The following is an 18,123-nucleotide window of genomic DNA, read 5'->3' as shown; positions in this document are numbered from 1 at the left end:
GACTAGTCAGTGGGACAGCTCTCCTAATTTTGGCACAAACCTCCAGATGTTAATAAGTTTGCTATTGTGGTTTCCAGTGCCTAAGTCGATGTTGAGTGATCCGTAGGGTTTCATTCCTTATAGACTGCGTAGCAGTTTGATACAACTTGTTGGCCATTTCAGAGGGCATTTAAGGGTCAACCACATTGCTGTGCACCTAGAGTCACATGTAGGCCACACCAGATATGGACAGCAGATTTCCCTCCCTAAAGGGTATTAATGATGGTTCCAGACAATCAATAATAATAATCGTTAGACTTTTCATTCCAAATTTTTATTGAATCAAACTCCACCATCTGCCATGGTGGGATTCAAACCTGGGTGCCCAGAGCATTACCCTGGGTCTCTGGATTACTAGTCCAGTGACAATACCACTATGTCAACTCAGACTATGTTTCTCTCCTTTCAAAGTTACTGCAATTCTCATCCCTTGCAAAGCTCACACTGAATCCCATTATCTGCTCCACACACACCCAAATGTTAACCTTCTCTGCCTCTATGGTCCTCAATAACGTGATTGCCATTCGACTCTGCCATCTCTCCCATCATTCATCACTGGATCTGTTCAGTCTGATTTCTGTTCCACCCACAACACCAAGAGATTCCTGGACATTTTTTTATTGTGGACTATTGTTGTTTGCCTCTACCTTACACAGAACCCTCCCAGTAATCAAGAGAAACAACTGACTCCTCAGTCTAGGCTGCTCTTGAAGTCAGGTCACACAGCTAAATTGACCTGCTAACTAACTATGCTACTGAGTCCCTCTGTTTTTATTCAAATTTCATGAAGTTTTATTGTTAACTGAATAGAATAATAAATCAAGTGCACCTGATATTTCTCTCACTGCCAGTGAGATTTACCAATATTATGACAGGTTAAATCTGCTGAAGTAGAATTAAGATGAGACAGTGAACCACTCTCCTTTAAGATGTTCCTTAAAACCTACCTCTTTGATTAAACCTCTGGTTATCTGTCCCAATATCCCCTGATGTGAGTTCCTGTGACCTTGGGATATTTTATTATTTTAAAGAGGCTACATAAATGTAAATTGCTGTTGTTGAATGTGATGGAAGCTAATGAACTGAGGAAAAGATTCTGTCAAAGCACTTTCAAATTGTTTATTGCCAGTTTTTCAATACCTTGTATTGATTAATGGTGACATTTCCCACACACTTCATAAAATCTTGGCTTTCTACAATTTTGCAAATGTAATTTTCATGTGTAATTTTCAGCATGTATAATTTTAATATTGACAACTTAACAGAGGATTTCCACAAAGGTTTAAAGGAAGCTGAAACTAAAAATCAGTCTGTAGACATCTCCATTAGCAATTTCACTCCCATTGTATAATGTACAGTAATCTGTAAACTCCACTACAAACCATGTTACTATTGAAGTACAGATAATGAATTGAATGTTGTCACCACAAGCAACAGACTTTTAACTGACTGTGCACTTTGAACTCTTCTTTGGACGTTCTGCTCTGTGCATTCGTGAGGCATTCTGACCTGCCACAGTAAGATTTTTTTTAAAAAAATCCTACATTTTCATTAATATAATGAATCCACGGAGGAACTGATACAGTGAATACGAATTGCTTTTCTACTTCAGCTCTGTGTTTCATCGCAGCTTGGAATGATGAGACTACTCTCCCTGCTGGCTTGCAAAATAGAGCTCAATGGAGTCTGCTTCATTTCAAGCAGCTCTCAAAGGGCACAGAGCCAAAAGAAAGACTTGCATTTACATAGCACTTTTCAGGATCCCAGGGTACCCCAAAATGCTTCACAGCCAATGACATACTTTTGAAATGCATTGTGATAATGACCAGATAAAATGTTTTTCTTTCGTAATGTTGTTTGAGGGATAAATATTGGTCAGGACTAAAGGGGAGAACAGCCCGGCTCTTCTCTAAATAGTGCCAGGCAATCTTTAATATCCAAAACAAAAACAGAATTACCTGGAAAAACTCAGCAGGTCTGGCAGCATCGCAGAGAAGAAAAGACTTGACGTTTCGAGTCCTCATGACCCTTCAACAGAACTGGATCCCAGTTTTTTTGTTTTTAATCTTTAATATCCACCTGATTTAACATCCCATCCAAAAGACAGCACACTCCCTCAGTGGGAATTTATGCTCGAGTATCTGGAATGGTATTTGCTCCCACAACCTTGTAACTCAGTGTTACCAAGGCTTGAGGGCGAGAGCGTTTTACACTGCCAGCTGTCCCGCATCATACCTGACCTAGCAAGATCGATCCTTACACCGGGTAGCAAAAGCAGAGAAATATTCCGTTCCCCGGCACACAAAACTCTCCTCTGAATCAGCACTCCGTTTGTATTACATTAAGGAAACGAGTAGTGGCAGCCATGATCGGTGATGCAATCACAGCCCGTTATTTCTAAAGCATATAAGGGACTTTTTTATTTTAAAAATACGCCCTAGGAAAAAAAAAGGATGCTATTTGTAAAAGGTTGGACATGAATTGGTGGCTGCATCCCTCCAACAGTTGTAGCAAGTGAGTTTGAGAGGAAGGGGGTGGATTTTAATGGTTTATCACGCTTGTGTCTCGCTGTAACAAAGCGATCGTAACAAGAGCGGAGCCAGAGGAAGGGGCGGAGCAGCAGCGCAGTGAGGAATTCAAGTGACAGGAATAGCAGCAGTTAACCTCCCCATTGTGTAAGAGCGGAACCTCCTTTAATATCTCCTAGTAATGTGCAGATAGGTATATTTAGAATTATTTTTTCTTCCTCCGAGTCATGTTGAGGACTCTGAACGTTGGGGCTGAAACCGAGAGGGCGGCGTCTGGCCATTTTAAAATGTTGAATGATTGCAGAGGTTTTAATGTCTGAGTTTTGCTCCCTCGTTAGCTGGAGCCTGTTGTAGTTGAAGAATGAATTCCAGATGTTTCTGGAGGAGAGAGCGGCGTTGAGTCCGAGTCGGTCTTAATTGATAATCGGACCAATCCTTTTGACTTTGCCTCTTTTTCTCTCTCTTTCTTTCCATTTCGGGTTTCGGTCCACGGTGGATTTTAAAAAAATTGTCAAATATAAATAATTAAGCGGCAAAATGGACGGGTTGTCGAAAAAGAATGAGAAGTTAGAAGTGCCAGAGGAGGAAGAAGTCGATCCCAGAATTCAGGTAATTATTTTGCAAAATGTTTATTTAAATATTCGGTTTTGTGACTTGCAACTCCATGGATAGGTTTCATTGTAACGCTTTACTGCATAACTGAAAAAAATATTAATTACCAAGTTGCTTGGATAGGAATCAGTGTTAGATTCTGTTTATGTAAATTACAGAAGACATGTATTATAATCCACAGTAAGGCAGCCGTACTGTAATCCACAGTATAATATATGCAGTATTACAATAGCCCTGGTATAATTATCCAGTATCAGAAATAGGGTTTGACTCTGTCAAGGAGATTTAACAGTTTTCCAGGAATTGAACCCTCTCTATTTTATCCAAGGAGAAAGGGTGCCCTTTTCTTGCAGAAAAATATGTGGGATTTAAATGCTATTTTATTCCTAAATATCTCAAGTACACTGTCACATTTAAATAATTTAACAGCCTGTGGTGTGCGTAACTGGTATGAGCTGTGCCATTGCTAACTGCAGTTTTGAAATAGCCTGGCCCTCTTTCTGACAACACCGCCCCCCCCCCACCCCCATTTCCCCCTCTCCCCTTCCCCTTAGTAATTAAATTTGAATTTATTTTTATGTTCTATTAGCTATTCACCTATCAAATTGTATAAGATCTTTCTACAGAACCACACTGCAGCAAAGAAATTTGGCAATGCAATGCCATGGCATATAATTTTGCTTTGCTCTGGGCTGACCGTGCAGTACAGTAACTCTAGTCAAAATGATCAGTAATTGGTGGGCAGGACAGCCACTGCTTCCTGGGCCTAATTGCACAATTGTCGATCTTTAAAAACTTTTTTTTGTAAACAACATTCATTTTGCAATTTGGGTAGGCCTTCTGTCATTTATCAGTGGTGTTGTGGTTTCAAGGTTTGAAGTTTTCCTGGTAACTTTGCTCAGTGCTCTCCATTCAGAGCCCGAAGTTGTCCCGATTTCCAAATCCGAAATGAAAAAGCTGCTGTTAGTGATAGTAAGCATGAAGCTGTCAGATTATCTTTTTAAAAACTCATCTGGCTCATCAATTCCCTTTAGGGAAGGAAAATTGCTCTTCCTTACCTGATCTGCTCTGTAATGTGACTCCAGTGTCACATGAAGATGGCTACCTCTTAATTTTTCTCTGAGGTGGCCTAGCAAGCTCAATTGTATCACCACCGTAGGAGTGAGCACTAAATACCAGCTTTGCTAATCCATATCCTGCAACTTAAAAATACTGTAACTTCTCATTCTGGTGAATTTCCTTCCCATTGGTTTAACATCCTTCCTGTCATGGGCTGCCCAAGACTCTTTGTTATCTTCCAACTGCAGCCTAACAAAGGTCAAGTATTCGTTCAACATTTCCTCTGAGGATTTGGTTTATTTTGTTTAGTGGCAGTGCAAGATAATGTCTCTAGGAATGATTTCTGCAACTGCACACCATGGCCCACACTCCATTTCAAAATCTCTTTCCTCCAAAAGACAGTACTTCACGTTTTACAAATAATGGTAATTGACTCCCACCTCTTACCTCCCACCCTACTACATTAACTGCAGTCAATTCTAATCTATGGTTATAATTTGTTAACCCCCATGCCTCAGTTTAGTATTAACTGTCTAGTCACTATAGGAGTATGCTAATCAAACAATGATCTTGTCGCTTGCTGTTCCCATTGGGTTAATTATATTCTTCAATAAAAGAAAGAACCTGCATTTATATACAACCTCTCATGACCTCAGGACCTTCCAAAGTACTTCAAAGCCGGTTAAATACTTTTGAAGTATAGCCACTTTTGTAATGTAGGAAATTTGCACATAGCAAGGTCCCACAAACAGCAATGAGATAATGACCAGATAATCTGTTTAGTGATGTTGTTTGAGGGATAAATATCAGGCCACCAGAAAGAGTGTGGAACAACAACAAACTAACCGGGAACACTAGAGCAAACATCTACGGAGCCTGCATCCTCAACACAGAGATGTGGGGCTTGTCTTATGAGGAGAGATTGAGCAGTTTAGGCCTATAATCACTACAGTTTAGAAGGATGAGAGGAGATCTATTTGAGGTATATAAGATGCTAAAGGGGATAGACCAAGTAGACGTAGAGTGGATGTTTCCCCTTGTGGGGCATTCTAGAACGAGAGGCCATAGTTTTAGGCTAAAGGGTGGTGGATTTAAATCACAGATGAGGAGGAATTACTTTTCTCAAAGGGTCGTGAATCTGTGGAATTCACTACCTCAGAGTGCAGTGAATACCGGGACGCTGAATAAATTTAAGGAGGAGATAGACAGATATTTAATTAGTAATGGGTTGAAAGGTTATGGGGAGAGGGCAGGAAATTGGAGTTGAGGCCAAAATGAGATCAGCCATGATCGTAATGAATGGCGGGGCAGGCTCGAGGGGCTGAATTGCCAACTCCTGCTCTTAGTTCTTATGTTCTTACGTACAATAATGAAACATAGACAACATCTGTTAGACAGGAGAAAAGGATGTATGGTTTCCATCTATGTTGGCTCAGTTGTATCCTCAGCATCTCTTGGCAGGCCAAGGTCATCAACTTGTACATACTGGAGTGTGCTAATTTCACCAGCATACACTCATTGCTAAACCAACGGCATCTGCGCTGGTTCAGCCATGTTCATTGGGGGATGACGTCTGTATACCCAAAGACCTTCCTTACGGTAAACTAACCACTGGCTCACAACCTACTGATGTACATATCTCCACCACAAGGACACTTGCAAGCGAGATATGAAAATGGCAGACATTGACGCAAGCAACTGGGAGAATGTTGCCGATGACTGTGACCTCTGGAGGCTGACTGGAGGTGTTTTGGAAGAGTCGAGGTGAAATGGAAAGCTTAGCTGGTCGAGGAGAGAGCCCAGGAAAAACAAGAGGTCAGGAAATCCTGCACCTTCTCAGCCCACTGTCTTCATCTGCAGCAGGAATGGCCTTGCTAGAGAGGGGCTCCTGAGCCACAGGAGGCAATGTTTAACACCGAATTGACGAGCATAGCATAAGCCATCGTCTTGTGAGATGGAGGGCTGCAAAAACATCTGTTTTATTGAAGTTAGTTGAAGGATAAATATTGGCCAGGACACCAGAGAGAACTCTCTGCTTTTCTTTGAAATAGTGTCTTGGGATCCTTTTCATCCATATGAGGGGACAAGCAAATCAGTTTAACATCTCACCCAAAAGATGACACCTCTTTCTGTTTAGCACTCACTTGTTACTGTACTGGAGTGTCAATTTAGATTTTGTCCTTGAGTCTAAGGAATGGGACTTCAACCTTCTGACTCAAGAGGCAAGAGTGCTATCAAGTGAGCCAGGGCTGACACGTAAATGGATTAATGGGGATTCAAAATAAATAATGACATTAGGGGAAACATCCAGCTTCCAAGGCATCATAAGCAGTGAGACAATTGGGGGGTAGACGGTGCTCAGATAGATGGATATGGCGTTATTACTTTTACAAGATATTCTCCATGATATTTAAAAGATTAACTTAAATCACTGATATGTTACCAATTTTCTTTTTTAAAAAAGCACAATTGAAAGAAGTTTTTTTTAAAATTGTGACCCCTCAAATGCATGCAATTAAGTTAACATTTTCCTTTCAGAATATGTTGGTACTGTTTCAAAAAGTATAATTGCAGCTTAATGCTTGATATTTTCTTGACAGAGTTAAGTGATTTTTAATTATGGAATGTGTTGCCTTTTTGTGCAGATGCTGAGTGGTTTGGAAATTTTTGTGCTGGGATTACATAACATACTGCAAACAAGACATTATAAATTTTGCTTGGGAACATCGGAATAGTAGTAGGCCAGATAGCTCCTTGAGCCTGTTATGCCGCCATTCAATTAGATCATGGTTGATCTACAACCATGATCTCAACTCAACTCCCTAGGTCCACCTTTCCCCATATCCCTAAATTACTTTGATAAACACAAGCAATCGACCTGAGATTTAAAATTAACAAGTGACTCAGCATCAACTACCATTTACTGAAGAGAGTTCCAAACTTTCACCATCCTTTGCTTGTAGAAATGTTTCCTAACTTCACTCCTGAAAGGCTGAGCTCAGAATCAAAAGCTACACCCTCCTAGTCTTAGATTCCTCAATCAGTGGAAATAGTTTCTCTCTATCTACCCCATCTATTTCCCTTAATGTCTTGAAAACTTTGATCAAATTGCTTACTAACCCTTTAAGTTGCAAGGAATACAATCCCAGTTTGTGTAATTTCTCTTCAGTATTTAACCCCTGAAATCCAGGAATCATTCTGGCAAATCTATGCTGCTTTCTCTCCAAGGCCAATGTATGCTTCCTAAAGCAGGGTGCTCAGAACTGAAAACCATACTCCATGTGGGATCTATCTAGCACTTTACATAGCTGTACAATGACTACTAATCCCTTGTATTCTAACACTCTAGATATAAATGCCAGCATTCCATTAGCCTTTTTGTATCTGTGCATGACATTATTGTCTTAAAAAATCTGAACATTTTCAAAGTCTTACTGAATAATTATGAACTCTCTAGTATTTTTTAGGCAAAAGATTTTAGGCTAACTGGTCTATCAATCTCTGGTTTCCCCCTCTCTCCTTTCCTTTCTTAAAGAGTAGAATGACATGCAAAATTTTCCAATTTAGCAATGGTTGCTGAATCAAGAGAGCCTTGGAACGTCCATTAAAAGCCTGGGATGAAAGCCTTCTGGTCCTTGGGACTTGTCGCTCTTTAGTGCACCTTCATTAGTGTTAATTTGCTTATGTTAATATTGCTGAGTCCACATCTTTGATTCAATATTAATTTCCTTGGGCCATTCAGCATGTTATTCTCTTCCCCTACTGTAAGTACAGATGCAAAGTAATCATTTAACATGTCCACAGTTTCCTTGTTTTCATTTATAATATCTCCATTGTCAGTTTTTAAGGGGCTCTTATTGCTCCTGACCACCCTCTTTGTTTTCCCCTATATAACTGTAGATTTTTTAAAATGTTGATTTGTTCCTCATCAGCTATAGAGTTAATGTTGGGTATTCATATCTGGATTTGTGTAAGGTGACTGCACTTGTGGTCCTGTATGAGGAGCAAGGTTGGGGTTAACTTTTTGGTTTTTGAATGAGGTTAACATTTGTACCAAATGAGGAATTGAATTCAGAGAACCATCAGCATAGAAAGCCAATTGGTCCATTGTACTTGTCCCAGCTCTTTGAGCTCTCCAATTAGTCCCAGCCCCCTGCTCTTTCACATAAATGTAGGAACAGGAGTAAGTCATTCAGCCCCTTAAGCCCCATTTAAATCATGAATGGCTCGCATCTTAACTCTATATGTCTACCTTAATTTTGTAATCGTTAAATGCGTCCATTGAACAAAAATCTATCAATTTTGTGTTTTGAAATTTTCTAATGACCCTCTCAGCATCCACAGCATTTCTGGGGGAGGAGAGAGTTTTCATCATTGCCTGAATTGTTCAGCTATAAACTGGACTACATAGAATTGAATTTTAATATTTAAAACAAGCAAAGGTGAACAGATGCTGCTGACTCTAAAAGGCTGACCTGTTTTATACTAAAACTGGATACAGTGTAGATCATCATGGGGTTGTTGCAGAGGTGATACCGCAGGACCCACCCGGAACATAATGTTGCCACCTTTCCATAACTCTTAATAACCTTGCCTAACAAAAATCGATCAATCTCAGTTTTAAAATATTCAATTAACTGAGCCTCAACATACATTTTGGGCAGTTTTCCAGATTTCCATTACCCTTTGGATAAAGGAGTGCTTTTTGACATTGACCATGAATGGCCTAGCTTCAATTTCAATGTTATACTTCCTTGTGCTGGATTCGCCACCAGAGAAAATAATTTCTCTTCATCCACCCTAGCTGGTTAATTCAGTTGGGTAGATAGCTAGCGTGTTGTTCAGCCAACAGCATGGGTTCATCCAACAGGGTGGGTTCAATTCCCGTTCTAGCTGAGGTAGACTTAGAACCTGTCTCCTTTTCTGCCCCTGAAAGTGGAGAGCAATAACAAACCACCACTGACAAAAACTGTGAAGAAAACAGTTCAGAATGAAACATCAGACAATGAGCCAAGGACCTGCCTTCAGGAAGAGCACACGTGGAATAGAATCCTATCAAAGCCTTTAATCATCTCGAACACCTCCAATAGATCATCCATTAATCTTCAGTAGGCAAAGGCCAAGTCCAAGCCACCTGTCCTCATAATCTAACCCTTTTAGCCCTGGCATTCTGATGAATCACTGCTTCAGCTCAATTACGCTGTACATCCTTCCTAAAGTTTGGTGTCCAGAACTCGACAAAACACTCCAGCTAAAGCGATAAACAGAGATGATATCAGGTCATCAAACTGAAACATTAACTCTATTTCTCTATCCACAGATGCTGTCTGACCTGCTGAGTATTTCCAGAATTGTCTGTTTTTACTTCAGTTTCCAGCATCTGCTATATTTAGCTCCAGCTGAGGCCTAACTTAGTTTATAAAGCTGAGGAAGCAGAATCACAGAATTGTTATGGTGCAGGAGGAGGCCATTTGGCTCATTGTGTCTGCACTGACTCTCCAAATGAGCATTGTGACTCATTGCCATTCTCCTGCCTTTTCCCCGTAACTCTGCATATTGTTTCTATTTAAGTAATTACCTAATGCCCTCTTGAATGCCTCGATTAAACCTGCCTCCACCAGAATTCCAGGCAGTGCATTCCAGACCCGATCCACTCATTGAGTGAAAAAGTTTTTTCTCACAACACATATGCTTTTTTTGCAAATTACTTTAAATCTGTGTCCCCTCATTCTCGATCCTTTAATGAGCGGGAACAGCTTCTCCCTACCTACTCTGTCCAGCCCTCTCATTATTTTGAACACCTCTATCTCCTCTTTGCCTTCTCCTCTCCAAGAAGAACAGTCCCAACTTCTCCAATCTATCTTCATAACTGAAGTTTCTCATCCATGGAACCATTTTTGTAAACCTTTTCTGCACTCTCTGCAATGCATTCACATCCTTCCTAAAGTTGGTGCCCAGAACTGTACACAATACTCCAGCTGAGGTCTCATTGGTGTCCTACACAAATTCAGCATAACCTCCTTGTTCTTGTACTCTATGCCCCTATTAATAAAGCCTAGGATATCGTATGCTTTATTAACTGCTGTCTCCACCTGTCCTGCCACCTTTAATGACTTATGAACATATACAGTCCGGTCCCTCTGCTCTTGCACTCCCTTGAGAGTTGCACCCCTTATTTGATATTGTCTCTCCATGTTCCCCCTCCCAAAATGAATCACCTCACACCTCTCAGCATTGAACTTCATCTGCCACCTACATGCCCACTCCACCAACTTGTCTATGTCCTTTTGAAGTTCTACACTGTCCTCCTCACAATTTGCAGTGTTTCCAAGTTTTGTATCATCTGCAAACTTTGAAATTGTCCCTGCACACAAAGACCTAGATCATTAATATATACCAGGAGAAGCAAGGGTCCCAATACCGACCCCTGGGGAACTGTACTCCAAACCGTCCTTCAGCCCGAAAAATATCCATTAACCATTATTCACCATTTCCTATTACTCAGGCAATTTTGTATCTATGTTGCTATCTTAACGTCCAACCTGCTGCAGTTCATATTGTATGGATCTTTCAGTGCCTATCTGTATAATCTGAAAGTAGGTCCTTTCTCATGGAAGTACTCAGAATTATCCAGAGGCATGTTTTAATAACTTTCATTGTATTCTGACCAAAATCTGGTAAAGATATAATTGAAAAAATTCATCAATGTGTCTTATCTTAACCTCACAGTGAGTATTCCATTCCCTTTAACTACTATAAAAACAAAAAACAAAAAACTGTGGACACTGGAAATACAAAACAAAAACAGAATTACCTGGAAAAACTCAGCAGGCCTGGCAGCATCGGCGGAGAAGAAAAGAGCTGACGTTTCGAGTCCTCATGACCCTTCGACAGGGTCCCTGTCGAAGGGTCATGAGGACTCGAAATGTCAGCTCTTTTCTTCTCCGCCAATGCTGCCAGGCCTGCTGAGTTTTTCCAGGTAATTCTGTTTTTGTTTCCCTTTAACTACTACTCCATTTGTTTAGTGTGGTGATTTTAATTCCACTGTAAATTGTCCTTGATCTTCAGTAACAGGACTTTTGCCTATGCTGCTGAGAGGGATGAGTAAGTTGTTTGCTCCAAAACTCTGCCAACGGTCCAACCACTAAGAAGCCTAAGAAACCACTTGGGCTGGGTTAGCCTGCTCTATTTTTGCTTTCCTTCCAGAAAATGCCACAGCCGCCATTTATTTTTCCAATTGTTCTGCAGGGTGATGTTGCCAACCCACTTTCCCAATTCATAAGGATTGTTTGGACAACTGAGTAGATTTCAGTGCCACTTCAGGGGCCTTCAAGAGTCAGTTGCATTACCATTCTACACTATATGTATGTAGATCCACCTGGCAAGGAGTGGCAGTTACTCTACCTCGAAGGATGTTAGTGAAGCAGTTGAGTATTTTGAACAACCCAGAAGCTTTCATTGACCTTTTTGTTTTGGATCTAGCTGATTTTTTTCTTTCAATTCATTCAGGGGATATGGGCATCACTGGCTAGGCCAGCATTTATTGCCCATCCCTAATTGCCCTTCAAAAGATGGTGGTGAGCTGCTTTCTTGAACCTCTGCAGTCCATATGGTGTAGGTACACCCACAATGCTGTTGGGAGGGGAGTTCCAGGATTTTAACCCAGTGACAGTGAAGGAATGATGATATATTTCCAAGTCAGAATAGTGAGTGGCTTGGAGGGGAACTTCCACGTGTTGGTGTACCCATGTGTGTGCTGCCCTTGTCTTTCTAGATGGTGGTGGTCATGGGTCTGGAAGATGCTGTCTGATGAAGTTTGATGAGTTCCTGCAGTGTACCTTGTAGACGGTACACACTGCTGCTACTGTGCCTCGATGGTGGAGGGAGTGAATGTTTGTGGCTGGGGTGCCAATCAAGTGGACTACTTTGTCCTGGATGGTGTCAAGCTTCTTGAGTGTTGTTGGAGCTACACTCATCCAAAGTGGAGAGTATTTCATCACACTCCTGACTTGTGCTTTGTAGATGGTGGACAGGCTTTGGGAAGTCAGGAGGTGAGTTACTCGCCACAGGAGTCCTGGCCTCTGACCTGCTCTTGTAGCCACAGTATTTCTATGGCTAGTCCAGTTCAGTTGCTAGTCAATGGTAACCCTCAGGAGGGGGATTCAGCGGTGATAATGCCATTGAATGTCAAGGGAATGACCATAGAAAGGAGCTTCACTTGTTCCCTCACATTGTCTTTGTTCTCCCTAATTGCTATTTGGTGTAAATCTGCTGCTGCTACTACTTTGAGTCAGGCGGTTGTTTTTGTAAGCTGCCAAAATAAGGAAGGGTTATGTGCTGTACACAATGCACTCTATAGACTGAGTTTTATTCCTATTTCTGTGATGCTCTAGCAGATTAAATTTAAAACAAGTTGTCGGACTCTCACCTCGACCTGACCGAGTGCTTTAAAGCCTTAAACACTGAAAGATGACAGACAAGTGTAGAATCCCCTCTCTCAGGCTGGCATCTTTGGTTATATGGTTGATCAGAATGATCTTGTTTCTTCTTGAATTGTGAGAGCCTTACCTTTGTTTTAACATTTGTGAAGTTTGAAATACAGTGCTAATTGCTTTAAAATCTAGTGTAATCTAAATTGCTAAGTTATTTTAAGAATACCCATATTAAATGTGGTGTATTAAAAACAGGAAGTTTAGTAAAAGTCATTCACTCTGCATTTTATATATGTTAAGTCGCTGTTTATCACTGTTTACATCTTCTGTATTTATAGACTCTATTTTTAAACAATATTTTGGCAGCATGTCATGTTTTCTGTGAGATTGCAGGAATGACGTTCCAATCACGAGTGTTATGGTTGGAGTGCATGTCCACAGACCCCTGAAGGTGGCTGAACAGGTGGATAAGGTGGTAAAGAAAACATATGGAATGCTTTCCTTTATTGGACCAAGTATAGAATACAAAAGCAGGGATACAAAATGCTGGAACTGTATAAAACATTGGTTAAGGCACAGCTGGAATTTTGTGTACAGTTCTGGTCACATTACAGAGAGGACATAATTGCTCTGGAGACAGTACAGAGAGATTTACCAGAATGTTGTTAGGGCTTGAAAATTGCAGCTATGAAGAAATATTGAATAGGCTAGGGTTGTTTTCCTAAATGATGTGTACAAAATTGAGGGGCCTAGATAGGGTAGACTGGAAAGATCTGTTTCTCTAGCTGAGGTGTCAAGTACCAGGGAGCATTTAAAAGGTACATGGGTCGGCATCTGAAGTGCTGTAACCTGCAAGGCTACGGACCAGGTGCTGGAAAGTGGGGTAAAAATGAGTGGCTAGTTTCCTTTTTCCCTTTTTTTTGACTGGTGCAGCCACAATGGGTTGAAAGCCGTAACCTTTCTATGGTTCTATCACCTCTTCTTTAAATTTCTCCCATTTTACTTGGTACCGCCACAATGCTGGTTGACCACCCTTCTTCATTTTCTCTTTGTTAGTCATCCATTCCATTTCCAATTCACTGTGTTTAAGTCTCTTGCCACCGCATCTTTCCATCTGGTCTCAGGCCTGCCTCTTCTCCTTCTTCACAGCAGTCCCATCTCCATCACTCGCCTCACTATATTCCCTTTCTCCACAAAATGCAAACATGACATTTCAATCTCTTGTTGGTTACTTTCTTCGACTCTCCCACAATCTTCACTGACCTCCTGATGCACTGGTTCCCAATATTGTCCTTTCTCATCACTCCACACATGCATCTCAGTATCTGCACCTCATTAGTATCCAGTCATTTGTCCTCTCTTCTTGCTATTGCCCAAGTTTCCGCATTATAACAAGGTTGGTCTCACAACTGTCTTGTAGTTTCTTCCTTTCAGTTTCAGTCATACACTGCACTTCTTCCAATCACTCCAACCAGAGATAATCTATCATTCATTTTCATCCTTCCATCTCCTGCCACCGCCAACCATGGGTACTTGAGGCTATTCACTTTCTCCAAGTCTTCACCCGCTTTTGCTCTGATCGTCTTCCCTAGGCTCAAACTGACAGTCTATATATTAAGTCTTTACGTCTATAGATGTTCATGCCCCTGTCATTCAGTGCTTTTCTCTTAATACTCAGGCCATGTAAACATCATCCCCAACACTTAGCTCAATGTCATCTGCAAATATCATTGACCATGGTCCCTTTCTGTCTCGCTTGCTCCGAACACCCGTAACAATCAGGAAGAGGAAGGGGCTCAGTGCTGATCCTCGGTGCAATCCAATTTTGGTTTTGAAGCCCTTTCCCTTTCTGTGCTACCCGCCTTACCCAACTACTCTTGTTTGGCACTCCTTGTCCATGTCCTGTTATAGTATAATTGTACGTACTTCTCAAGGAATTGATAAATTATAGCACATCTCCGGACTTCTTCCTGAGACACCCTGGTCATAGGTCTTTTCTAGATCGATGAATGAATACAATCTTCATGTTTTATTGGCCATCCTGATATTTTTCCATCACTGGTTTCAAAACGAAAATGTCATCGGTGTTGTTTCTTCTGGGAATGAGTCCAAACTGACCATCATAGGTTTATATTATTTCTCTCAGTCTCTGGCCCATGACTCTCTCCCATATCTTGAAGGTATGTGATAGGAGTTTAATTCCTCGGCAGTATTTGCAATCTTAAATGTCTCCCTTGCCTTTGAATATTGATACCAAAGTGCTTTGCCTCTACTCCCTTGAGATTTTCTCTCATCATAACACAACTGAGTAGCTCGTTCAGGAACTGGGCAGATCCATACAGGTACAGTGTCTCAAAACCAGCCATCTTGGGACCATGTCTGTGTCGGATTTTGGGTTGTGCTGGTTTTCAGGTCGGCTGATTCAGGTCGTGTCAGGCGGATGGGGCTGGAGCCAGGTCTGGTGGGGTCAAGGGTTGCTCTGACCACTTGGAGCGTGGGGAAGGACTGGTGTGCAAAGCCAGTAACTAGTCTGACACACCACTGTGCCAATGTAGCACCTAGCTGAACAAGGCGGTAACTTATTTTACTCATTTAATGAGAAAAATTCATGCATGGCAGCTTATAAAAATGTCCAGGTTTCAGACATCTCCAGTTTTCGGATAACCAGCTTTGAGATACTTTGCCTGTACCTCTGCTGGTATCTCAACCATGCTATCGCTTTGCCATTTGGATTTCCTCCAGATTGATGCTCGCTGTCATTCCTTGGTTTGCAGCTTTCTCTTCTATCTTTATTCTTGGGCTTCCTTCGTTCATAAGCCAGTTGAAGCATAGGACCCACCTCTTCATCCTCTTTCATTAAGGTTACGCCTTGATTGTACGTATATTCCTCACATCCTTTGTTAACCTATCTCTAGCAGCTGCTATTCTCGAGGTATCTTTTTGTCCCTCATTACTATCCAGACTTCTATATATTTCTTCCAAGGCCAAAGACCTTTCTCTAGCAATCACTTACTTTGCATGCTATTTTGTACTGTGCTTTATCGTTGAGCCCTGACTGTTCCACTTCTTTAATAGTTTCTTCTTTTTTTAAACTGTACTTTCTGTGCTTTTACTCTGCTACCAAGTTTCTTTTCCAGCCTTTCTCCTCCCTGCTAATCTTTCACACACTTTGTCAGTTTTCCTAACCAAGACTGCCACCGAATTCCATCAGTCGCCTTGGTGTCTGTCATAACTTCTTCTATTATTCTTGGCTGTCTCTCCATTTTCTCTCTGAATTCCCTCATCACTTGTGGGTCTTTGAGCTCCCACCACCTGATCCTCTTGTCTGCTGCTGTTTTGTTTTCTTTTCAATCAGCTCTGCCATTAGCATCCATGTTTGGTGGTCAGCGCCTTGCTTCAGAAGACTTAGCAATTCTATGCTTCTTTTGTATGATTTTTTCTAACCATGATGTGGTCTATTTGTGTTTCTCTACCACCACTGTTGTAGGTTATAAGGTGGTTTCTGGGATTTAAAAAAAATATATATTTTTTTCGCTCCCAAGTTTAATATTACGAATTTGTATTATATGGCAAACTCCAGGATCATGGCTCCTTCTTTATTTGTTTCTCCAAAACCATGTCCGCCATGGATAAACTAGTATCCCACTCTTTCTCCCCCCGCCCACGTGTCCATTTAGGTCACATGCCACAACTAGCCTGTCACTGCCCAGTATTTGAATTGCATTGTCCATCTGTTCCCAGAATTCTTCTTTCTTTTCTGGTCCACACCTGCTCTGTGGCATATGACAACTAACTTATGTTCCACCTTTCGCCCACCAATTTCTAGCTTTACTGTGATTCTGCCACTGACTACATAAATATACAAATTAGGAGCAGGAGCAGGCTATTCGGCTTGTCGAATCTGCTCTACCATTCAATAAGATCATGGCTGATCTGATTGTGGCCTCAGCTCCAAGTTCTGGCTACCCCTGATAACCTTTCACTCCCTTATTAGTCAAGAATCTTATCTACCTCTGCCTTAAAAATAATCAATGACCCTGCCTCCACTGATCTATGGGGAAGAGAGTTCCAAAGATTTGCGACCCTGCAAGAGAAACAATTCTGGAAGATTTGAAGAACTGGAAGATTCTGCCCAATGCCAGCACCTTGTCCTTTGTTTCCTCGCTTGGTACTATTTCATGTTCTTCTCTCAACCTGTCCAAGGTAATGAAGTACCAATTTCTCTGGCTGTGTTTCTCTTTCACTTTGTTTCCTGGGGATCCATAATTTTTAACCCTTTCTCTCCATCAGTTCAGTTACTTCACCACTTCTCCCTGTCAGGCTATGACTTAGTATTTTGAGTTTGATCATCTTTTCACCTCTCCTTTGGGCTTTCTTCTTCAGCCATCCTTATCGATTGGTTGGTAACCTTTGCCCATTCGCCACATGGTTTGGGCAGGAACCCTGGGGGTCACTTGACATTTGCATTCACATGAATCATCATTTAGATTTGGTGGGTGGTTTTACAGCCAGATGCCCTTCCTGCCGCTAGCCTTCTCCACTTACCTAGGCTTGGAGTCGGCAGCGATACATGCACCAGTGGCTGGGTTGAGTAATGGATGGTAGAAACACTGTCTACACCTTAGAAAAGAAACACTGAAAGGGGCAGAAGAGCAAAGGAATCCAGGGATACAGATGAACATGTCATGAAAAGCAACATCGTATGTTGGCAAAGCGAGTGAAATGCTAACAAAGTACTGGGATTTTATTCTAGGGTTATAAAATTCAAAATTAATGTGTTTATGTTAAACTAGTATTGGACTTTGATCAGGGCACATTTGGAGTACTCCATACTATAAAAAAGATATGGAAGCACTGGAGAAGGTGCAAAAAAAGCTGTGCAAGAATGGTAGAAGAACTAACATTTGACTGCCAATAGTAAAGATTGAACAGATTGGGGGGGTTCCTTCTTCAGAAAAGAGAGGGCGAAGGTCTTATAGAGGTCTTTAAAGTAATGAATTATGAGAATGGATGTTATGTCTTCTAATATTTTTGGGGAATATTGTGTTATTCTGGAAAGGTGTGTGTGTGTGTGTGTTTTAATAAGCTGGCAAAGGTTGCTAGAGACGGGCTGTCTGAGGGGTTTAAAACATGAAAAGAATAGGGGTGTTAGGTTTGAGGTACAAGCGAATAGGTTAGCTTTAACAATTGCATTTTTAGATAAGTTGAGAGTTTGAATATCCGGGAAGTCAGAGGTAACAAGAAACATGTTTGTATCTTGCAGGAGTTCCATAGGTAATTAGAAGAGGGGGTGTTATATTTTATTGGCCTGAAAGCAAAGACAAAATAGAGACATGAAAGATTTTATATTTAGAAGGATTTGAGTTTCAAAGAGGTGTGAGAATAATGGAATCTGAGATGAAAGGGGAAAAAGGTACTTTAGAGTAGTTCTGAGATGTAGCTATTAACTGGAG

General features: G+C 41.2%; 1 protein-coding gene across 2 annotated transcripts in view; it reads left to right on the top strand.

The window, feature by feature from the left end:
* Window positions 1–2,707: 2,707 nt before the first annotated feature.
* Window positions 2,708–18,123, top strand: part of LOC121276584 (SH3 domain-binding protein 5-like) — an 82,508-nt gene continuing 67,092 nt past the window's right edge. Inside the window, exons 1-2 of one of the 2 annotated variants that reach the window (XM_041185166.1) lie at window positions 2,742–2,760; window positions 3,098–3,176. In XM_041185166.1, coding sequence (XP_041041100.1) covers window positions 3,105–3,176 — 72 coding nt within the window. In that variant the 5' untranslated portion in view covers window positions 2,742–2,760; window positions 3,098–3,104. Of the gene's footprint in view, window positions 2,761–3,097; window positions 3,177–18,123 lie in introns of both variants that reach the window. The other variant, XM_041185167.1, reaches the window with a different exon arrangement.

Source organism: Carcharodon carcharias, chromosome 3 (assembly GCF_017639515.1).
Source record: "Carcharodon carcharias isolate sCarCar2 chromosome 3, sCarCar2.pri, whole genome shotgun sequence".
Classification (NCBI taxonomy): domain Eukaryota; kingdom Metazoa; phylum Chordata; class Chondrichthyes; order Lamniformes; family Lamnidae; genus Carcharodon; species Carcharodon carcharias.
Note: the sequence above shows the minus strand (reverse complement) of the source record. Positions and strands in the feature narration are given on the sequence as shown.